The 22,145-nt window shown below is 44.9% G+C and overlaps 2 protein-coding genes across 2 annotated transcripts; both read right to left on the bottom strand.

Moving 5' to 3' along the window:
- Window positions 1–544: 544 nt before the first annotated feature.
- LOC134385824 (putative tripartite motif-containing protein 61) lies at window positions 545–2,858 on the bottom strand. Its single transcript, XM_063107503.1, has 2 exons — window positions 2,346–2,858; window positions 545–580 (listed from the first exon to the last, which is right to left on the bottom strand). The coding sequence occupies exons 1-2, from the start codon at window positions 2,856–2,858 to the stop codon at window positions 545–547; spliced, it is 549 nt and encodes a 182-aa protein (XP_062963573.1).
- Window positions 2,859–3,958: 1,100 nt separating this feature from the next.
- On the bottom strand, window positions 3,959–14,733 carry LOC134385823 (putative tripartite motif-containing protein 61). Its single transcript, XM_063107502.1, has 5 exons — window positions 14,209–14,733; window positions 13,788–13,887; window positions 4,498–4,571; window positions 4,238–4,428; window positions 3,959–4,067 (listed from the first exon to the last, which is right to left on the bottom strand). The coding sequence occupies exons 1-5, from the start codon at window positions 14,731–14,733 to the stop codon at window positions 3,959–3,961; spliced, it is 999 nt and encodes a 332-aa protein (XP_062963572.1).
- Between the last annotated feature and the right edge of the window lie 7,412 nt (window positions 14,734–22,145).

Genomic DNA, 22,145 nt, shown 5'->3' with positions numbered 1-22,145 from the left:
TGTAACAGTGAGGGGAGGTGGGGCCTAAAGGGAGGTGTTTAGGCCATGAAGGCAGAGCCCTTATGAATGGATTAATGGTACAATAAAAAGGGCATTTGGCGTGGGTTTTTTTTGGCCCCTTCTGTTCTGTCATGGGAGAAACAATCTTGCTCTTCTCTAGAGAGGATGCCGCCTTCAAGGTGCTGTCTTGGAAGTGAACACTGAGCCCTTACCAGACAAGGAACATGCCAGTGCCTTGATCTTTGACTCCCCAGCCTCCAGAAATGTGAAAAATAAATTTCTGTTCTTTATAAATTAGCTAGTTTCAAGTTTTCTGTTACAGCAGAATAATACAAAATGAGACATCAATAATTCAAATCTTCAAATACTGATGGACCTTCAAGTAGTAACTTTTCTTGAACTGTAGGAGTGACCACCCAATGGACCCATAAGTGGCACAAATGTTCTTTCCTCTGAGTGCTGTATAGAACAGGGGCCAATGGCTGATTGAGTCACACAACCAATCTGTCACAGTTTAGGGTCTTCTCCCTTGAACCTATATCAGTCACAGCTTATGCCTGAATCGAGACACAAATTCATTCTAAGACACAGAGATAGGCCTGGACTGAGACACAAGACCCAGAGCCACATTAAGAATGACCTGAATCTAAACTCCTTTCCCTTATACTTTTAAGGCTATATAAACACACCAATAATTTTCAAAACTTTTTTTTTTTTTTTTTGGCAGCTGGTCAGTACAGGGATTGAACCCTAGACTTTGGTGTTATCAGTAATCATGCTCTACTCAGCTGATCAAACTGGCCAGCACCTTATCAAAACTTCTAACTTAGGTTACTTAAGTGTCTAGCAGACCCTCAGCAGAACTCAGTAAACGAAGCACAAAACAGCCGAGCTGGTAGTGCAGGCTTGCCATCGGGCAGCAGAGCCCATTAGCAAACCAAAGCAAGAGGAGAAGCCCCTGATGCTGGTAGCCAACTTCTCCATAATCATGGTCACAATGCTAATTGTTGGGGTCAGTTTAAAGACCCAGGGTCACCACCCACATACATTTTTTTCAGTGTTGATACTGAGGATGCCACATAAAAGAGGGGATGAAATGATTTATTATTCACATGATAAAGTTTATGGGGAGAGCAGAGTGGTTACTAAGTGGTTCTTACAACAGCTTGAGAGAGCAGGGAAAAGAGACAAGGCTGGGGTTGCTAAAATGATTACAGGGTAGGGCTGGTGTGAGGGTGTGGTCCCTCTCAGGGCCTTGCTTGGTTTGAATGTCTCACCTGTGACAAAGGAGGAAGCACCCAGGCTTTCTCATCAGCTTGCCCAGATATTGGACAGAAGAGGAATATTAAAAAGTGAGTCCAAAAAAATTGCAGCATTCAAACGTCAAAAAGAAAATCACAATCTTTATTATAAGTCCTCCCCCAAACACCAGAAGGAAATATAGCCACATGCAAAATGGTCCTCCAAGTAGTTAATCATTCATCTCTGAAGATACTCATGGTAAGAGATTTTGAAGAAGGTGTAATAGAGAAATAAGGCATAAGCTTTTGTGCAAACACATCAGTGAAATCATACAAATGTGATCTGTTATTTAAATTATAAAATGAAACCTCTCCCAGCTCACAGTCCAGAAAAATGCCAGTCTGCATGATCTGGACTGTATCCCACGTAGCACGTGGACTTTGGGACTGCTGAATTTGCCAGCAGCCGTTGTGTGGGGATGGTGACATGAGAGCATTTCTAGGGAAAGATTCTTTACACACACCTAAGGACCATTGACCTGAGCCTCTTACCTCTACCTGCCAAAAATATCTCCCAGCATTAAATTTCTCACAACTCCGAACTGCAGGATATAAAGGAGATGCCCGAGGATTGTGAAGAAAGTTTGATTTTAACATACTAAACATCACGCTTCTTCTGTCTTTTGAGATAACAAGACTCGGGTGGGCAGTTTCAGGATCTAGTGTCAAATCTACCTGAAACGTGCTAATCATGTTTTGCAAGCCAAAATAGTGTGGAGGGAGACTACAACTTTCTTTTTGTAATTCATATGAAAAAACTGCTGGGGTGTCTATGTGTTCAGACCTGTTGTTAGTACATTTAATATCTCTCAGTAAATCTAGGTCTGCTTGCAAACATTTCTCCGTTATTTCATGTAACCGATTACTTAGCGTGGATATATGGTGTGAAATCTGGCTTTGGTTTTCCATTAATCTTTCTTCACAATTCTTCCTTTCAGTAAGTAACCTAGCATAAATTGCACCTTGCTCCTTTTGCAAGAAACACTTAAGTTCTTCAAAGTCATAATGTAATTGCAACCTCCAATTCTCCATCTTCCACCTCACTTCAAAAGATTTTGATTCTTGCACTTCATATCTCATTTCTGCATCTTCCACTTGCTCCCTCAGGGGTTCAATGTAGCTCTTGAGCTTCCTCCTGTGACTCGCTGCAGCTTGCGCAATGGGCATCAGGAGGTGATCCTGGTGGTCGGAGGAGACCCTGCACTGGGGACACAAGAGCTCCAGGTCCGTCTCACAGAACAGGTCCAGCACCTGACTGTGCTGCTCACACAGGGCTTTCTCTTCCTGCCGCCTCCTCTTCCTCCGCATGGTGGGAAGCTGCTTAACAATGTCAGTCATGTGGCACAGCTGGGGGTTCCTCTTGAGGCTGTTGTCAGGGCAATAGTGGAGGCAGACAGGACAAGGGAAGACATCCTGCAGGTCTTCCCAGCACTGGTGGATGCAGGAGTGACAGAAGTTGTGCTGGCAGTCAGTGGTCACTGGGTCTCTCAGGTAGTCCAGGCAGATGGGGCAGCTGGCCTCTGCTTGGAGCTCGGCCAGAGAGGTTGCAAAGGCCATTGTGCCTTGAGGGTTTCTGTCTGAGGAATCTCCTTGCAGTGGGTCTCGTTCTCCAGAAAGTACAAAAAGTGGGAAGCTTGGACTCCCCAGTGTTCTCTCTCCTAATGGGAGCCTGAAGCCTATCTGGGTTCCTAGCAATTTATAAGCCAGCAAGCCTGTGTCTGATTCTTTCCTTTAAGCTGTAAGAGCTATAGTCCCACGACACCTGCTGATCTCTTGCCACTGGATCCACCTTTACTCAAATGCGAGCTTGTCTATTTAGTTGTCTTTTTTTGAAAAAGACACAACTTCAAGAAGCAATGGAAATGAATGACCTCGTAGGGAATTCCAGACTGTGGGACACTCGACACCACAATAAACCAGGTATCTTTAACATACAAAACAAGGAAAAAGAATAATGTGCATTAAATCTGTAAAGATCATATATATCAATCAAAAAGACTTACCTCATTTTTTTTCCTGACTTAAACACAAACATTTGTAAGAGTTACAAAATATATATGACAATTGAAACGGTGGAAATCTCATAATAAGAAAATCATTACTTATCACGTCTGATTATGATACTATAAACTTATTGAAACAAGGTTCTCTAAGTGAGACATTCAGAGCAACAGTATTTATACGTAAAATTCTACATGGTCTATTGTATGCTTCTTAAGTTTGAGAAGTAGAGGGATTGGGACATAATTTTGTAGATAGATACATGGAGTTTATAGTTCTAATTATGGTACTGTGTATTTGCTTTAAATGTTATCTAATAAAAAAAAATTCTTAGAAAGGGTAACCATTATTGGTAACGAGTCACTGTCCCCAAGCCAAGACAGCCTCTCTCTTACTCTCTTCTGGGAGCCTCATCTTTCACTTTTGCTACATTTCAAAGCTCTACACTTTGTCGTGTGTCCTTTTCCTCCTCTCACAATTGACACAGATCTGCAGGCATTCTTCTTGCACTGCAGCTCCCTCCCAGTCCTGACTCCTCTAACGCCACAGAAATCTCCCAAATTGAGATGGATTCGTTTGCAGCAAGAGCGTGGGTTCCATCTTCTAATGTTATGGGGTCACTGCCCACAACCACAGCTGGCACTTCCTACTTTCTCTCAAGAGCCACATCCTGTGAACTCGCCTGCATCATCCGCGATGCTGGCCAGGTCCCTTCCAAGCTGATTTGTCCACATTTCCTCTGAGTGGCCTCCAATACCACCCTGGCTAGGGCAGTTTCCCCAGTTTTGTCCTCACGGACTGGGGTGAGGTGTCCTCGCAGGATCATCCCATGCCTATCCTGGACCTGCAAGGTAGTGACCCCCAGCTCCACCCTAGACTCCTGACCCTTCACTGGGTCCCAGGTCACCTGCTCACGTGGTCCGAGGTGAACTCACCTGGCGCCTGCGCTCTCCCTGGGTCGGCTCTGCCCGCCTATATGAGCTGCCCTTCTGTCCCCAGCGTGGGCGGTGGTTCCCTCGGCAGCAGCTCGGACTGACAGCTCCTCTCGTCCTTGCAGATCGGGCATGTCCTCCTCGGTCCAGGCCAGAACAGGCACCAGCACAACCTGTCGCTTCACCGTGAAGTTCTGAATCTGGCCCCTTCAGGCCTTATGAGCCTGTAGAGTGTGTCTTTTCTGTCTTCCTATTGGACAGACTCCAGATGCCATCAGCATTCGGGAGATGACAGGCTCCTGCTGACATTTCCCATCGTCCTCTCTGATGGCATCTTCTGCACAGGAGGTGGGTGTGGAGGATTAGACTCCTCCTGTTTCTTCTCCACTGAAACGCCCTTAATTTCATCAGTGATTTGTTTTCCGAGTTAATTGAATATGTGAAAAGTCCTCATCTTGGTTTCCTCAGGATTCGCTGGCTAGTCTTGGCCGGATCTTTCTCAGGCAGCTTTAATTCCTTCTTTCCCTTAAAGAATTTCTTTTCAGAACTGGGCCTTGCCTGTTTTCTAAATTTAAAAAGTCATTTTAGTAGTTTTCAACCTCCATAGGCTCAGACACAGCAGCCAAGGTGCCAGTAGCGACATCTGTCCTTTTACGGCACATGCGGCAGGAGGAGGCTTATTGGGGTGCTGGAGAGGAACGGGGACCAGGCCTGGGCAGTGCCGAGACGGAGGTAGGAGCAGGCGTCCCTAGGTGCAATGAGTCAGAAGTTGCCTCTGGGGTACCTGGGCATATAGTGCAAGTGAGTCTCCCCTGGTGACTCTGGCATCACATGGTTTCAGCTACTACCCAAGAGTGACAGTCTCCACCCCCGACCCCATCTGTGCTTGGATCTTCGTATAAATGTACACATCGTGTATTTGACATCCCTTTACGGACGGCTCATTCACTCGTACGTTCCTTCACCAACCTTCTCCAGTGCTTGCGACCCACGCACTGTGACTGGAGCCTGGGACACCGTTCCCTGCCTCTCGGCCCAGGATCGAGCAGTGAAGTTGACCCACAGCCTTGATTACTTATCAACAGTGGGGATTCTGAGCTTGAGGGGATCAGCCAACTCCAAATTAATAGATAAATGTGTATTTTCAAAGAAATTTAATCTGCAATGTTGTTTGTTTCACTTGTTTGTTGACTTATTTTTTGGTGACGTTGGTGTTATCAGCACCACACTAACCAGCTGAGCTAAGCAGCCAGCTGCCCGAACCCCCCACAAAGGTTTTCAAGGACTCTGATACTCTGCTGCTGAAATGCCTGTGCAAAAGTCACTGTCCAGGAGGCACCTCAGCCTTTCTAAATAATGAATATCATAGAGAAATGTAGTTTCCCTAGCTGATATCAAGACTTATTATAAGATCTTATCTGGGTCCAACAATACAAAAATAAATGATTGAAAAAGGTAGAGCCGAGAGTCCACATCCGTGCTTATTTGGGACCCTGTGTCACCATCTTCCGCGCCACGTCCCCCATCCAAGCCGCACACGACCTCACTCAGACACTGCTGTACTGCACAGTGCTCCCACTTCCACCCTCCCCTCTCACTGCATGTTGTTCACACAGCAACCAGAGCCACCTTTTTTTAAAAACTTAAAAAAAATTTTTAATTGTACGTATATTGTCTATGGCCATCCAACCCTGAACATGTCTAATTTCATCTAACTGTGTACATACATGGAGCACAGTGTGTTGTTTCAGTACATGCCTATGTTGGTTGATGATTCACTTAGGGTACATAGTGTACCCATGACCTAAACATTTGCTTTTCTTCGTGGTGATTATGGTCAATATACTGTTTTCCAGCTGTTTAGGAATACACGATATAATGTTATGAAAGCAAATCAGATCATGTCACTTTTCTGCTTAAAGCCGTGGTGGGTGCTCATTACACAGTCTTCACCTTCACTGGACCTGGACAGGATGTTCTGCAAGTAGCTGAACCCCTTCACACTCCCTTCAGGAGTTATAGGGGACCCCACAGCTCCACATCCTTGACCATGTTTGGTATGGTCAGTCTTTTAATGGCAGCTGTCTGAACGGTGTGAAGTGAATCTCACAATTTTTTCAGTTCACTAGTTACTGATGGTGTTGAAATTCATTTTATATATCTATAAGCCATTTATTCCTCCTCTTCTGAGGTTCCTTCTGCGCGCTACCCATTTTCATAATTGGTTTCTTTTTCTTACTGACTCTTAGGGAATCATCATATGCTGTGGTATTTCTCTTTCATATCTCCCAGCAGAGGCACCCTGACTTTGACCCCTACCACTCCACTGAACTTGCTCCCACTAATTCATCACTGCTTTTCCTGTTGTCTTTATGTGTCAGGAAGGTGACGCAGCTGACTGGCCTGTGCCAGTGTCTCTCAGCCTCTTTGGCAGATGGCTCTTCCTTCACTGCTGCTTCCCAAGGATCTCCCCTTGGCTGGGGTTCTCCATGTGTTTTCTGCATGCACTGGACCCACATGAAGCCAAACACACTCCCCAAAGTAGCGTGTCACATGATAGCACTGTGATCCCGTGACAGGGGGATGAGTGCGGATGGGCCAGCATTCAAGGGCCGGGATTCCAGGTGTCCCCAGGAGGGTGCATCAGAACCTAGAGTCACCATGTGGAGGGAGGACAACAGGACTTGCTGCTGGGTTGAGTGGGGAGTAAAGGAGTGAGAGAAAACAAAGGTGCCTTCGAGGTTTCTTGCTTGAGGTATCAGGAGCATGGAGGTTCCACAGACTGAGATGGAGAAGACTGGTGAGGGGCAGGTTCTCGGCAGGGAGAGTTGGGGACAAATCAAGGTTCCTCTTTCCGATTCATGAATCTGCAGATGCCAGCTAGAAATCCACGTGGAAGCCTCCAGTAGACAGTTGCGAACAGAAGACTGATGGCCAGGAAAAGCTAGGCTGGAAGAGTCATCCTGAACCATCATTCTAAGGGTTCCTTAAATAATGCTTAGAGGGAATAAAAGCACCTAGGGAAGAAAGTTAAAGAGGAGAAAAGAGGCCCCCAGACAGTCTGTGATAGTATACTAATCAACAAATAGTCACATACTGACACTCAGTAGTGATCGAGAAAACAAGCCAATCAAATGACCATTTCCCCATCAGATCAGAGAAAATTAAAAACCCGTATGATCCACTTCGCGAGGATGGGAAGAAGATGGATTCACTGTCAGTGGAAATGTTAGTGGGTTCAGACTTTCTTTTTTACGTTTTGAAAAATTAAAGTGCAATATGCAAGCAATTAAAAAGTCACCGTTGATCATATTAGGGTAATCGGCATATCCATCACCTCAAACACTTGTGACGTCTCTGTCTTGGGTACATTCAAAATCCTCTGTACCAGCTACTTCAGTTAGGTAGTAACGTCAGAGGCTGAACAGAAGTGACTCCATTTTGTTAAACCTGTGAATTTCAAAGCTTGCTGTCTCCTGGAACCCAAACCACATAGTCTGCACCTAACTGTCAGAACGCAGTGACACTCGCTCTCACATTGTCCACCAAATAACCAGAGAAAAACTATTAATCCAGATGGCTGTTCTTTACTAGCTTAGCAACCTACCCTTACTTGAGAATAAGAGGAACTGAACCCATGGAGAATGAAGGACGACGCTGGTCAGCTCCCACCAGGGAAGTTCCTTGATGATTATCTGAAACACTCATGCGTGTCTGCTCGTCCCTGCTTGGTCACCATGAATCAGCTCTCCTCCACAGACCCCTATAAGACCCTTTAGCAAACCTGGGAGAGATGGAAATGGTCCTTGAGATGTAAGCCCACCATTTCCCCAGGCTGCCGGCTTCCTGATTACCTGTCCTGGCACTGGCTGTCGTCTCTCAATTACTGGCTATTGAGCAGCCAGCAAACCGACCTTGGGGTCTCAGGAACAGTACTTTGCTCTTTCTAGTCTTTCTAACTTGCTGTGGAACACGAGGCCTTATTCTTCCTATCTTGCTACGATTTTGGATCCACTGACCACCCTCTCTGCTTGCCCCTCCCCCTCCCTTCCCAGTCTCTAGTGACCACTGTCCTACTCTCTCCTTCTATGACATCAACTATTGCACGTGTGAGTGAGGACATGTGGTATTTCTCTTTCTGTACCTGGCTTATTTCACTGAACACAATTTTCTGCAACTTCATTTACATTCCAGCAAAGGCAGAATTGCATTCTTTTTTTTTTAATGTATAAATGTACCCAAATATCACATTGTACTCCATAAATAGATACTATTAGCAGGGGTCAATTAAGAGAAAATAAATTAGAAAGAAAAAATTTCAGAGACAGAAGTAGATTAGTTGTTACCAGAAACTAGGGAAAGGAATCATGGGAAGTTGCTGCTTCATGGGTGAACAACTTATGTTTAACATGACAAAAAAAACTTGGACATAGAGGTAACAAGCACATAGCACTGGGAATGTAATCAGCTCCATGGAATTCTATGTTTTAAAATGGTAAAATGGCAAATATCATGTTACGTAGAATTTACCACAATACAAACATTAGATTAATTGTGAAAGAGGAAAAAAGTGACTATTCCCACATGCAACATGACACCGACATTTAATACAGATATTTGTCAATATTTCTCAGTAAAACTGTCACATATTTGACCCAGGAATTCTCTTTCTAGGCCCTACAGAGACACTTCAGAAAGACCTGTTACGTATCTATGAGAAAGAAACTGGCTAAACAATGATGCATAAGATCTTCCCACAGGTTTAGAAATGAGACAGAATGACATGTACTTAAAGTTGCAACTGCGAGGTGATTGGCAGCCTTCAGTGAGATGCTTGACTTGATCTACTGCTCAGTGCAGACCACGTTGCCATTATTTCATGCAAGACCGTGCTCTTGGTGTTTAAACATTTCCCCCTCATCCTTGATCCCATTCCCAAGCTCTGCCCACAGAGTGCACCCACTTAAACCCATTTCATTTGTCTTTAGATAAGGATGCAGTTTTGTAAACTAAGAACTTGGATGTAAGTCTGTTTAATTTACTGATAGGTTAGTTTTGTCTGTATATACTTGGTAGGAATTCTTAACCGTAGTATCATATCGGATCTTTTATTACATTAATTTTCTTTCTTTTTCCTTCAGCTGCTGGCCAGTGCGGTGGATCCGAACCCTTGACCTTGGTATTGTAACACTCTCTAACCAACTGGGCCAAACAGTTCTTGCTTTTTACTTCGTAGTGTTCAATATGGTATTGATCTTTGCTTTTACACTGTCGCATGAGTGGTATCACTGCCTTAATTGTCAGTGTGTGTATCTTGTTGCCTACAACCTACCAGTATTCACCAATAACAATATATGTCCTTTTAGTGATTCATTTTATCAGATTTGCAGAAGAATACCACATATCTACAAGTTATTATTCCCTAGAAGAATCCAGTATACATTATATGGGATTCACATGAGCACAGTAATGGTTTCACATTTTTTTCTCAACTAATTCTTTTTTTACATTTTATGATGGAAAATTGAAAACTTTTGAAAAGTGGAAACAACAGGATAATAAAGTGCCATGAAACCATCATTGACGATCATTATCAATATTCCAACTTAAAAACCAATTTAAAATTACTTTGTGTGTGTACTGGATAAAAACAAAGTACTGACATTATTCTTCCACACATTTTATATAAAACAAGGAAGCAGGGCTGGCTGGTTTGCTAAGCTGTTTACAGCAAAATGTTATAGCACCAAGGTCAAGGGTTCAGATCCCCTTACCTGCCAGTCACCTATACAAATGGAATAAAACGAACTCACGATGCATCTATGGGCAAGAGCTAGTTTGGGCACCCTCAGCATTCATCTCTGGAAGTAAGATCTTTCAGCAGGTAGCCGACCTGCAGGCTCCAGGTGGAAATCTTTTGTCTTTCTCCACCTGTGTTGCTTAGTTGGTTCATCTAAAAGGAGCGAATAACTACAGAACCTGCCCTACTGGTTATTCTGAGGACAACTCCACAGTTCTGAGATCAAGGCAAAGATACCGTGGTGCTTACTGTAGTGACGGCAGAACAGCTCCCCCAGCCCCACATGTTCTTCCCCTGCCCATCCCACTTGCAGGAGACACCTGCAGGCTTCGGTGGGTGGAGGACTGGCCCCTGAGACCCGCCTGCTGTGTGGTCAGTGGGCATCACACATCGCTAGGAAATCCAAACTAGGGTTTGGCTCATTTCAAAACACATGTCCTTTATTACGGTTTCCAGTCCCTCAAAGAGCCTTGTCCAGAATCACCTGATATATTTGCAAAAAACACAGATATCCAGATTCCATGCTGTCCTAAAGGGTCAAGAAAGCGGGTTAATTATTATGTGTGTGTGACTAAGTGCCCAGAGGTGCTGCTCTGATGGCAAGTGTGGAACGTCTTCCACGATGTCCCTGTGAGGGACAGATTGTGTGTAAGTGGGGAGTGGAGAGATTGGAGGTGGTGGACTCCATATTTCTGGTAATCCAGCCCTATGGGGACTTCACCTTCCATAACGTAGGCAGCCGGCCTGCTTACCCAGAAAGGTGTATCTTCCGAGTCCCGGCCTTGACTGGATCCTGGGAGATGCCTTCTGGAGCCTTGGAATATCTTGCCTGATTAAAATGTGTGTGTATTCCTGAGGCCTCGAACCATGCTGTATAAACGTGACCTCGAGGGGGCTAGAGAGTGAGTGGCTAAGGTCAGTCATGCTGGGCTCCATGCCTATAACTGACCCCCTGATAATACCCCGGACACTAAGTCTCAGGTGAGCTTCCCAGGTGGTTGCAATTGGCCTGGTTCACACATCCTTGCTGGGGGTATGAAGAGCTGTAGGTGGGATGCCGGTGAGAGGAGCAGGTTGGGCTGGTTTCTACTGGCTTTCACCCAATATGCCTGTTCTTTGAGTTCATCTAATGAATCATCCCACCGGAGGGTGGTCTCAGGAACCCCAAACAGGCTGTTTACGTAATACTTGGTCTACTTACCATTCATATTTTCTAAACTGCAAAATTCTGAATGCTGTGTATCAGTGGTGAAGGTAAAAGTGATATTAGCTGGACCAGTGGAAATCATGGGTAGAAAGAGTGGGAAGATAACTTAATACCAATGATCTTTTAGGTGGCACCTACTAGACACCCAGCCTGATGCTCATATACTTTCCCTAGTGTTTTGCTTAGCTTGTGTTGCAATAACAAATATGTACCATACTCTGGGTGGTTTAAACAACAGACATTTATTTCTGACAGTTCTGGAGGGTGGGAATTCCACAACCTGGGTGGCAGCATGTTTGGGTTCTGGTGAAGGTCCCCTTCCCGCCTCGCAGGCTGACTTCCTGCTGTATCCTCCAAGGTTGCAGAGAAGCTCTGGTGTCTGTTCGTCTTCATAGAAGGGCACTAGTTCTGTGCTGGGGACTCCACCCAATTACTTCCTGAAGTCCCCATCTCCTGATACCATCACACTGGGAGTGAGGGCTTCAATGTATGAATTTTGGGGACACACAGATTTTATCCATAACCTCGGCTGTACATTTGTCTTCAAGTAACATGTACATATACATATATATAGTATAGGTACAAAATTTAACTCTTCACATTCACCAGCTGTGCCTCTTGAGGACATCCCTTACCCGTCCCGACTCTCTCCCGTCTACTACAGAGACAGCCTCCTGCTGAGAACGCGGGCCTCGGTCCTATGAGAATTCCACCAGAATGCACAGAAACACTTAGTTCAGCACGTAGAAAACAATCATTCTAGGAGTTTCAACAATATTATCATTAAGAGGTCATTGCGGAAAAGTATTAAAATGAAAGGACAAAAAAACCCCCAACATTGCCCATTGTATCAGTCTGTTTCTGTTGCTTATAACAAAATACCTAGAACTCGGTAATTTAGAAGGGAAACAAAATTTATTGCTTACAGTTCCAGAGGCTGGGAAGTCCAAAGTCCAGGGAACACAGCTGGTGAAGTTCTTGGGGGTGGGGACAGTGACGGCAGGGTATCACATTGTGAACGTGGTGGAGCAGAGAGAGACAGTTCCTCAGGTGCTGTCCTTCTAAAGTCCTCAGAACCACACCCATGACCACCATTTTTAATCCATTTACCATGGCACACTCCCCCAATCTAATAACCTTTCCAAGGTCCCCCTTTTCAATGACCATGACAGGATTTCCCACCCATTTCACAGTCAAAGTGGGGACCAGGTTTCCAACACAGAAAGCTTGGGAACATAATTCAAGCTTCAGGGAGTTTGAGGGACATGATTCAACCCACTACACCCATCGTCCCACACTTAGTTTTACATTCTTTGTTCCATCCTCACAGGTGTGTCCTGTACGCGTGTGTCTGTCACACAGGATTGCTCTGCACATACACCGCCTTAGCTGTTATCTCCTCTCGCTACATGTTATGGAGGAAGACAACTGGAAGCTTGTGGTGCTCTCTCCTGGGCTCTGCCCTGTGTATTTCTCTCCATTGCTGATGTTAATCACTGTCCTTTCATCACTGGAAGTGCATCAGCTTCTCTAGGTGCTGGGAGTCCTGCCAGCATATAACTGAGTGTGAAGTTAGTCTTAGGAACATGCCCCCTCAACACTTTTCAATTAACTTTCTTTTGTCCAGGAGCACACGAGGTACAAGGACTCTTGCTAAATACATGTCTTCCAACTACTCGTAAGCATTCGCTTCAGAAGAAGCTCCAGAAATGTAAACTTAGAGGACACATGACAATGTAAAATTGGGAAATATGATGGAACACATTTCTTCTCCAGAGGAAACAATATTCACAAAAAAGAATGATAATTCTGAAGCCCACCCCTTTGGAAGTGCTAAAGTTTTTTGTAATCGATTTCCTCATCATCCCTGTAAAACAGAAATTACTCAAGTGATAATTATTTTTTGAAACAGAAGAACAAAGAAATGAGCTTCTTCTGCTTATTCCAAAAAAAAAAAATATATATATATATAAATATATATATATATCACTCAAATTCTTGCAAAGGCATTGATGGCAACAATTAAACTAGAATAAAACAATATTCTAAAACACTTCCATGAACTCAGAATAAAAATAAAACAGTGCAAAGAGTCTTGCAGGTCACTCAGCATTCATCTGTGATGTCACAGATTGTAAGAGAGCTTGAAGTAGGCCCGGTAGAGAAATAAGGCCAAAGTTTTTCTGTAAAAGCATCAGTGAAGGTATACATATGAGATCTGCTACTCATATTGTAAAAGGAAAGCTCTCCCAAGTCATAATCCAGAAAAATGCCAATCCGTAGGAGTCTTCCTTTGTCCCGGGTGCCACCTGGACTAGTCCAGTGCTCAATTTGCCAGCAGCCATCCTTGGGCCGTGCTGAAGTGACAGCATTACCGAGGAATGATTCCTTGCACACACCTAGGGCCCAGTCACCTGTGCTCCTGACTTCTACCTGCCAGTAATGCCTGCCTGTGGCAAATCCTTCAGCACTCAGGACAGCGGGGTAGGACGTAAATCTCCTGGGATTGGAAGGAATGCTCTGTGTTCCCTTTCCATAGGCGACACCTTTTCTGTCTTCTGAGATGATCAGATTGGGATGGGCAGTCTCAGGATCTAGTGTCAACTCCGCTTTAAACGCGTCGATCACTTTCTGCAGGCCGATGTACTGTGGAGGGAGACAGCTGCTCGGGGTCTTTAATTCACATGGAATCATGGCTGGGCTTTTCAGGTTTTCATATCTGCTGTAAATGGTCTCAATACCTGTCAGTAACTCCATGTCAGACTGTGCACACCTTTCGTTCATTTCACTTAGAAGACTTCTTAGTGTAGAAATATGTTGAGAAAGTACAGTGCTGTTTTTACTTAGTTTTTCTGTAGCATCCTTCTCTTCCATCAGTAAATCCAAAAAATCGGCCTCTTGCTTCTTTGCCAGTAGCTGCCTGAGCTGTTCCCATTGAGAGTGCAACTCCCCCCTCCAGTTTTCCACCTTAGTCCTCAACGCAATGGAGGTTGAGAGTTGGGCATCTCTCCCCATCTCAGCATCTTCTGTTTGCTTCCTCAGGGGCTCGATGTAGCTTTTCAGCCTCTTTCTGAGAGAAGCTGCAGCTTGCTCAATGGGCATGAGGAGGTGATCCCGGTGCTCAGATGTGACCCTGCACTGGGGACACAAGAACTCCAGGTCCTTCTCACAGAACAGGTCCAGCACCTGACTGTGCTGCTCACACAGGGCTTTCTCTTCCTGCCGCCTCCTCTTGCTCCTCGTGGTGGGAAGCTGCTTAACAATGTCACTCATGTGGCTCAGCTGGGGGTTCCTCTTGAGGCTGTAGTCAGGGCAGTGGTGGAGGCAGACGGGACAGGGGAAGACGTCCTGCAGGTCTTCCCAGCACTGGCGGATGCAGGAGCCACAGAAGTTGTGCCCACAGTCAGTGGTCACTGGGTCCCTCAGGTAGTCCAGGCACATGGGGCAGCTGGCCTCTGCCTGGAGCTCGGCTAGGAAGGCTGCTAAGGCCATCGTGTGGGGATGGTTTCTGTGTGAGGAGAGTCTTCAGAGAGGTCTGATGGTCCTGGGGCCAGGGAAAGTGAGAAGCAGATACGTCCTCAGCTCCTACCCTCCTTCCTGGACGTCAGCACCTCGGGAGACACGGGCTCCTCAGGAGTCTTCTGCCTCCTCCCTGCAGTCTCTGAAGAGGCTTTGCAGAAGATCCACGGACCCAGCCAATGCTCACTGCGCCTGCCCCCTTCTCCTGCGGTCGTCAGCTCTCCACCAGAATGGGACGTTGGCTGTGGCGTCTCTTGGGTAAGGAAAGACCAACAGCTCCAGGGCGCTACGTGATTTCTGTGAACAAGAGATACTGTCACGTTAAAAGGAAACTTAATCAGATGTTTATTGTTTCTCCCTTATAGGAAGAGCACCTCCAATTCCCAAGTAGTTTATCAGGAGAATATTTTGAAAGGGTCTAGAAATTAACGCTATCACCATTTTGAATTGAATTTAGGCAATGACCACCAATGGCACTAACATGACAAAAAGAGAGAAAAACAGGCATTATAGACGATCCGATGGGAGGCTAATATAGTGTCTTTCAGGGAAATTTACTGAAAATAATTTTTGACCTAAAATCTGACCAAGAAACAGAGTCCTATGACCTATTAAATATAGAGCAGCCATGAAGAGTCCAGCCTGCTCAACCCCGTCTCATTGGGCTGATCTTCCACAAGAATAACTACTAGACACCCCACCCCACCCCACTTGTTTTTAGATTGTTGAGAACATAAATACGAATACAAATCTCATGAGAACTTTTGGTTAAGATGATAGGGATATGTTATGGCAGAGATTCAAGAATTCCCTAAAATATTTGCATTTTTCAAGTCTGTCACGTCTACTCCAGGTGACCAGCGGACACACTAAGATCTAGGGGTCACATGCACAGCAAGACCTGCACCAATCTCCTCCTCCCCAACTACATGTGTTAGTGACAGTCTCTCCACAGTGAATCTGGTCAGCACTTCTCCTCCTCAGGGAGGCTTCCCAGACATCCCTGGTGAGCTCAGTTCCCCTTTACCCACCAGCAACACCACGGAGAGGCGTCTCACCTGGCCAGTTCACTCCCAGTCTCGGGGATGTGGCCTCTGCTGTTTGATGCCACCTGGGGCTCGGGCTGTATCTGAATGACCAGACTCACCCACACCCTGCTCTGCTCTTGGCTTTGCACTTTTGGGGGAGCTGCAGGTGTGTCCCCAGGCCTGGGTGGTGCAGCCGGCACTGTGCTTTCAGGACTGAGGGTTGCTGTCCATGCAGTGAAGACGTGACTTCCACCATCCGAGTTGACCTGGTCAGCTCCTCCTTTCAGTGTAATGGCCGAATCTGGCCCCATCAGCCTTATAAGCCAGAGGGATGTTCCTTTCTTTTGTCCTATTGGACGGACTGTGGATGCAATCAGCAGGTCTCCAATAACAGGCTCCTGACCACACTCCCAGCTTCCTCTCTGATTGCATCTGCTGCACCCACGGCGGGATGGGAGGGGCTGAGGGGACGAGACCCTAGAAGATGTGACTCAGGGCATCTGTTCTCATTCTATTGCTTGTCCAGTGGAACTCCTCTAATTGAATAAGTGGTCTGGTTTCTGAGCCTCTCTAGGAAAGTGACTGTCCTGGAAGACTTCAGATAATTCTAATGAAAGGACAGGTACAGATGGCAGATTTTCTGTAGAAGATGTCAAGACTTATTATGAAATCTTGCTTATTGGCCCAGAAATAGACCTGTCTCCGAAACGAGTTGTGGACCCCAGAGTACATATGCTTCTTTATGTGGGAACCGATCGCACCACTGCCACTGTACATCGTCCGTCCAAGCCACCTAATTTCCTACATAAAATACAGCAGTAGCTGTCACGGGTCTCCACACCTCATCCCACCCTCTTACTACCTGTGCTCCACTGCACAATGAGGATAACCTTTTAGACAGCAAATCATATCATTTCACTTTTCTCCTTAACACTGTGGTGCTAAGTACACAAATCTTCAACTGTACTCGACATTGACAGAATGTTTCACGTCGTGAATCCACTGACCCTCTCTTCACCAACTTATATGGCATCTTCTCTGTGTTCTCAGAGCACCTATGTCTTTCCCTGTACTCTGTCAAAACACCTGTATATCTAGACGTTGATGGTATTTTTTTTCTTTTTTTTCTTTTTTTTTTTGGTAATTCTATGTTTGAAAATATACATATTCTAGTGTTGCATTAAAAATGAAGAAATGAATAATATTCATGTCAGCACTATTTTAGTGGGTAAAAAAAGTGTAAACAGAAAACAGAAAGAGGTAATGAAGTGAGATGGGGAACTGTGGCAAATAGATCTGCAGATGAGTTCATGTGTTCGTCCATTTCTGTTGCTCATAACGAATTACTTGCAAGTGGGTACTTTGTAAAGGAAATTAAGTTTATTGCCTACAGTTTTGGAGGCTGGGAATTTCAAAGTCCAGGGAACACATCTGGTGCGCTGCTTCTTTGGTGCTGACTCAAGGTATCGCATTTCAGGAAAGGCAGGATCCGAGGGATAACTAAGTCTCCACGCTCTCTCCTTCTACAGCCCTCGCAGCCACGCCCACTATTCCAAGAATGGATCAATCTATTCACAAGGACACGGTGGTCCTCATCATGCAATCACCTCCTCAGGGCTCCACCTTTCAACTACCACAGTAGCATTTCCCACCCTCTTAACACTGTCACAGTGGGGGTCAAGCTTTTGGGGGACATTCAATCCAAAGCAGTTCAGCTGTGCCCAGCAGTAGCAATGTGTCCTAGAGAAGACAGGAAATACAGTGCAAAAAGTATTTGTTACAAATAGAACATACTAATATACAGTATTTACATCTAGCATATATAATAAATTTTACACATTAATGAGAAAAAGCAAATAATCAAGAAAAATGGACAAACAGCATTGAAAAGAAACTTCGCAGCAGAGGGAAGACAAATGCCAATAAAAATTAACTGCTAATTAAAGTACCAGTGAGATTAGAAGATAATATTTCACAGTCCATAGCCTGGCAAAATTTTTATTATTTATTATGTATTTATTTATAGAATCATAGTTGATTATACATATTTTGGGGATTCAATGTTGGCATGTGTTGATCAAATCAATATTACTAATATGCATATTGTTACAAATTCTACTTATTCTTTTTGCCCCTTGTTCAGTCTCTCCCCATCCCCTTCTCCCTCCCCTCTCCCAGCACTGATATCTCTAGAGTTCTTCTCTCCCTCTGAAAGAGTAATGGTTACTCTTTTGATTTGTTGCCTAGATGATCTGTCCAATGCTTAAAAGTATGTTAATGTCCCCTGGTATTATCATAGAGCAGATGTTTGTTCTGTTACTCTGGCATGGGCTTTGTGGAGAGAGACATCCTTTCCTTTTCTTTAGACTCTGCTAGTGACTCTCCTTGCGTCAATGCACTAAAGTGCCTGGCGGACCATCTGTGTGGTGGTTATGATGTCTTGCCACTTTCACGGCAGCTGAGGTTACTGTGGTGGCTATGCTGGGTCACCCACATGGAGGTGATGTTTTTGGCATCCTCCTTGGCACTGGTGGTGTGCTTGGTTGTGGGTGGGGGTGTCCAGTCCCTGGCTCGATGCCCTGGGCCCCATGGTGCTGGCTGTGTGCCTGGATGTGGGTGGGGGTCCGGTCTTCGTCTCCAAGCCCCAGGTTCCCGGGCAGACTCCTGAAGTGCTGGTGGTTTGCCTGGATGTGGGAGTGGTGTTCGGTCCTCAGCTCCATACCTTGGGTCCTCTGATGGGCCCTGAGGTGCTGGTGGTGTACCTGGGCTGGAAGTAATTTCTTGTCCTTTGCTTACTTCTAAAACAGGGGAACTTCTTGTGAGAACCAGTACTTGACCTGTGTTGTTGAGCTAAATTGCTGTTTTGCTGCTTCTAGGGAAGACTTTTTGTGCAGCTCAGGGTTTAATGGTTGATATTGTAGGTACTTCTGGCTCTGGAAGGCCAGTTGCACCTGAGTTGCGTAGAAACTCTGATCTGGGCCTGAATGTTTTCATCAAACTGCACTCCATGCAATTCTGTATTCCTGACCAGTCTCCTCTGAGTGTTCCTGTGCTGATTGGGGAGTGGATTGGCTGTCCTTGCTGTGCCCCAGTGTTTTCTGGTTGGGCCCGTCTCTCCCACCACCTATACTCCAAACTCTTCCCATGGGACGGGCCCTGTGCTGGTCCCTTGTGACAAATCACTGGCCTCTGAATGGCTCCCCATTTTCAGCTGTTCTGGCTCCTTGATCCTGTGTGGGTCCATGGGAACTTTATTAGTGGTCTTGCTGTCCTGGGGGCCACCAAGGCCCTCTTCTCCCCTGCCGCCTCCAAGCAACTCCTTCTGGAGGGGCTCGCTGCAGCTCCTGCTGGCTCCTGCTCCATGCACTCTGCAGTTCCAGCCTTAAAGCAGCCATGGCCCAAAATGCTCTAAGCAGTTTTTTCTTTCTCTCGTCGTGGCTTCTCTGCCTTCATGAACTCCATAGGTCTCTCCTCCTCTTCCCCTGAGCTCCAGCGGCCCCAGCTTGGCTATTGCTGCATTTTCATAGTTGTAAATTGCTTGATTCGTGAGAGAGACGCTGGGGACCATCCATTCTGCCATCTTGACCGGAACCTGGCAAAAATTTTTAAAAGGTGGAATACACATATTTTTGCTCATTTACAGAAAACAGTGAGGCTACTTCCATGCTGCTCTTTACAATGCACATTGGTACATCTATATTGGAGAACAGTATGGCCATATCTACCTAAGTTGAAGATTTTCCTACTCTTGGGAATGGCTATTTTGTTTTATGGAATGGAGTGTTGCCAAATGAGATCTTGAAACTAAATTTGTTATGAGTTTGTCTTTTGACATTAGTCAGGAGTTTCCTTGAAAATGAAGAGCTGAGAAAATTCTCTTGAACCTCTGCCAGTTATATTGTCCCTAATCAAGATTTCTACAAATTTGTAAGGAGTTATAAAAGCCTGTTCTCAGGCCTCCTTTACTTCCCTACTAAGATTCTGATTCCACATGTACTTTCTCTGTGTGTTGCCTAAATGAAACTCATCACCTCTTTGAATTCTTCAAGGTAAATCCACTTGTACACATCCCATTCCTGAGGACAGTAGACTCTGTTGAAGAATGCATGGGGAGTCAGTGGAGAGGTTTGCGTCACAGCCATGACAAGGAGTGTGGAGAGTATGCATTGTGGTTAAACATGTTCGGAAGAGGGGGAAGGAGGAAGAGTTCGGTTAACAAATACGAAAATATGGTTTGAGTTCACTAGTTAGCTCAGTTGGTTAGAGCGTGGTGTTAATAACTGCAAGATCACAGGTTTGACCCCTGTACCAATCATCAAAAAGAAGAAAAAACCAAAAAAACAAAACAGTAGATTTCCCTACTCTCTGACTCGGCCTCTACAGATATACCAAAGAGAAATCTTACCTGCCTGCATAAAGATAGCTGCCGAAGGATGTCACAGAGGCATCACTTGTAACAGGAAAAAAAGAAAAAGGAAGAAAGAATCACAGCTAGAAAATGTCTACAATGGATAAATCGTCCCTACTGGATCAACTGCGATCTATTTACAGATAAATCTTGCCCATATAATGTTGGATAAAAACATAATCAACTGTGTACGCCACAAATATGTATAATCAATAGTGTTCCAATAAATTTTTTTTTTTGCAGAAAAGTACATTCTGTATTAAAAATGTTACAGTATTAATACCTCAGTATGAGCATCGCACTGAGTACGTAGGAATGAACACCAACGTCAGGATGGTCGTTCCTCCAACTACACTGGTAGTTTCTTGTCTCTTAAATTGGGTTATGGTTATATTATACTTTGTACCTTTTTGTTTTTCTTAAATACATCACCAGACATTACTAAATTAAAGTAATATATGCTGGTATAGGCTTACAAATGTATAAGAATAAACTATAAATTCTTAATAGTGAAACTTTATGCACAAATCCATGGGAGAGGTCTGGACAGTGAAGTGGGAATTACAGGTGACTTCTTATTGATGTCATGCATTAGTGTATTTATCTCCATCTAAAAGAGATTTTTATTAATAAATTTCACTAATATATTAAAACTGTAAGTATAACTTCTGCTTTTAGACCAGACATAAAAAGAAGAGGAAGCTATCACTGTCCTCACAGCAGAAAGACTCAGAACATCTTCCTTGAATGAATGAAGGAAGGAAGGAAGGATGAGACGTGCAGGAGACAGATCAGAAGGGCAGTTGTCTGCACAGAAACCTTAGGTGGCTGCGGCCATGGACTGAGAACAAAGTTATAAGGGGACCAAGTCAGAGCAGTGATTCTGAGCCTTCTTTCTTTTTTAAGCAACATGTCCATCTTCCTCAACTTGCTTTCCCGTGCTCTATAGCGGCCTCTGCACTTTTCCTTCTTACCACCCCAGACCCTTTCACTGTGAATCAGAGGAGAGGAATGAGGAATATTACAGTTTTGTGCTCTGCTGCAAAAGATCCCCATGCAGGCTCGTGTAAAGTGAGAAGATATCAAGGACAGAATCTGAGGGACTGCAGGCGTGGGAGAGTGTGTGGAAGAGGAAGGAAAACAGAAAACAGACGGAATGAGCAAACTGGGGCTGGTGGATGAAGTCATATTGCTGAGCACTTAGTTGGAGTGTCTTTGGGACTTGGGGAAACACCATGGAGAGCAGTATGAGTGGGATGGTGGGAATGAAAGATAGAAAGAGAGAGTTTCTGGTGGCCATGTGAAGGAGGGATGATGATTATAACTCTTAAAGGGGTGCAGTCCAGAAGATATACTTAAAGGGGAACAATTGAATGGATTCTTGGGGTCAGTTTTCATCTCTGAGGGTGGAAAATCTGTCTCTCCCATGCAAAATGAACTTTCTGTAGGGAATAAAGCCACCCCGGGTAAGGATGGCTATGTAGATGTGAGCAGGAAATACATCTGTAGATGTAAAAACACGGGGGAGGTGACCCACTGCATGTTCGATATTTAATCTTGATTCTATTTCTGGGGAAACATCTCCCACATGGAGAAAAGGGATAAAAGGGCAATCAGAGACTTTAACATTGTGTGTGTGTCTACTAAGTCTAGCACCTGGCCAGTAGCTGCCATTGCTATCCATCCTTTGAAGCATCACCATTTGGGAGGCAGTGAATGTGCTGGAAAGAGCATTCCAGGTCTGCAGTTAAAGATCTGGGTTTTCAACATGGTTCTTCCTCACTTCTCTACTCTGTACCTAATGCCAAGAAAGCGGTGAGAATGCAATAGAGATTAAATGGCATCATTTCTGCAAATCGTGTCCTACAATACCTGGGCAACTGTCCCCCGGTGTTATACCTGCAGAAGCACACTTTCCCTACTCTGCATTTTCACCCAGCAATTGTACC

This window comes from Cynocephalus volans, chromosome 9 (genome assembly GCF_027409185.1).
Source record: "Cynocephalus volans isolate mCynVol1 chromosome 9, mCynVol1.pri, whole genome shotgun sequence".
In the NCBI taxonomy this organism is placed as follows: Eukaryota; Metazoa; Chordata; class Mammalia; order Dermoptera; family Cynocephalidae; genus Cynocephalus; species Cynocephalus volans.
Note: the sequence above shows the minus strand (reverse complement) of the source record. Positions and strands in the feature narration are given on the sequence as shown.

Excerpts from the sequence above, each read along its gene's own strand:
- LOC134385823 (XM_063107502.1), bottom strand. The coding sequence starts at position 14,733 with ATGGCCTTAGCAGCCTTCCTAGCCGAGCTCCAGGCAGAGGCCAGCTGC. Across the intron at positions 4,429-4,497 it reads GAATGCTGATGGCATCTGGA|AACTTCACGGTGAAGCGACA; the intron begins GTCTGTCCAATA and ends GGCCAGATTCAG. Across the intron at positions 4,068-4,237 it reads AGGGAGAGCGCAGGCGCCAG|CCAGGGTGGTATTGGAGGCC; the intron begins GTGAGTTCACCT and ends AAACTGCCCTAG.
- LOC134385824 (XM_063107503.1), bottom strand. The coding sequence starts at position 2,858 with ATGGCCTTTGCAACCTCTCTGGCCGAGCTCCAAGCAGAGGCCAGCTGC. Across the intron at positions 581-2,345 it reads AAGAATCAAAATCTTTTGAA|AATGAATTTGTGTCTCGATT; the intron begins GTGAGGTGGAAG and ends TCTGTGTCTTAG.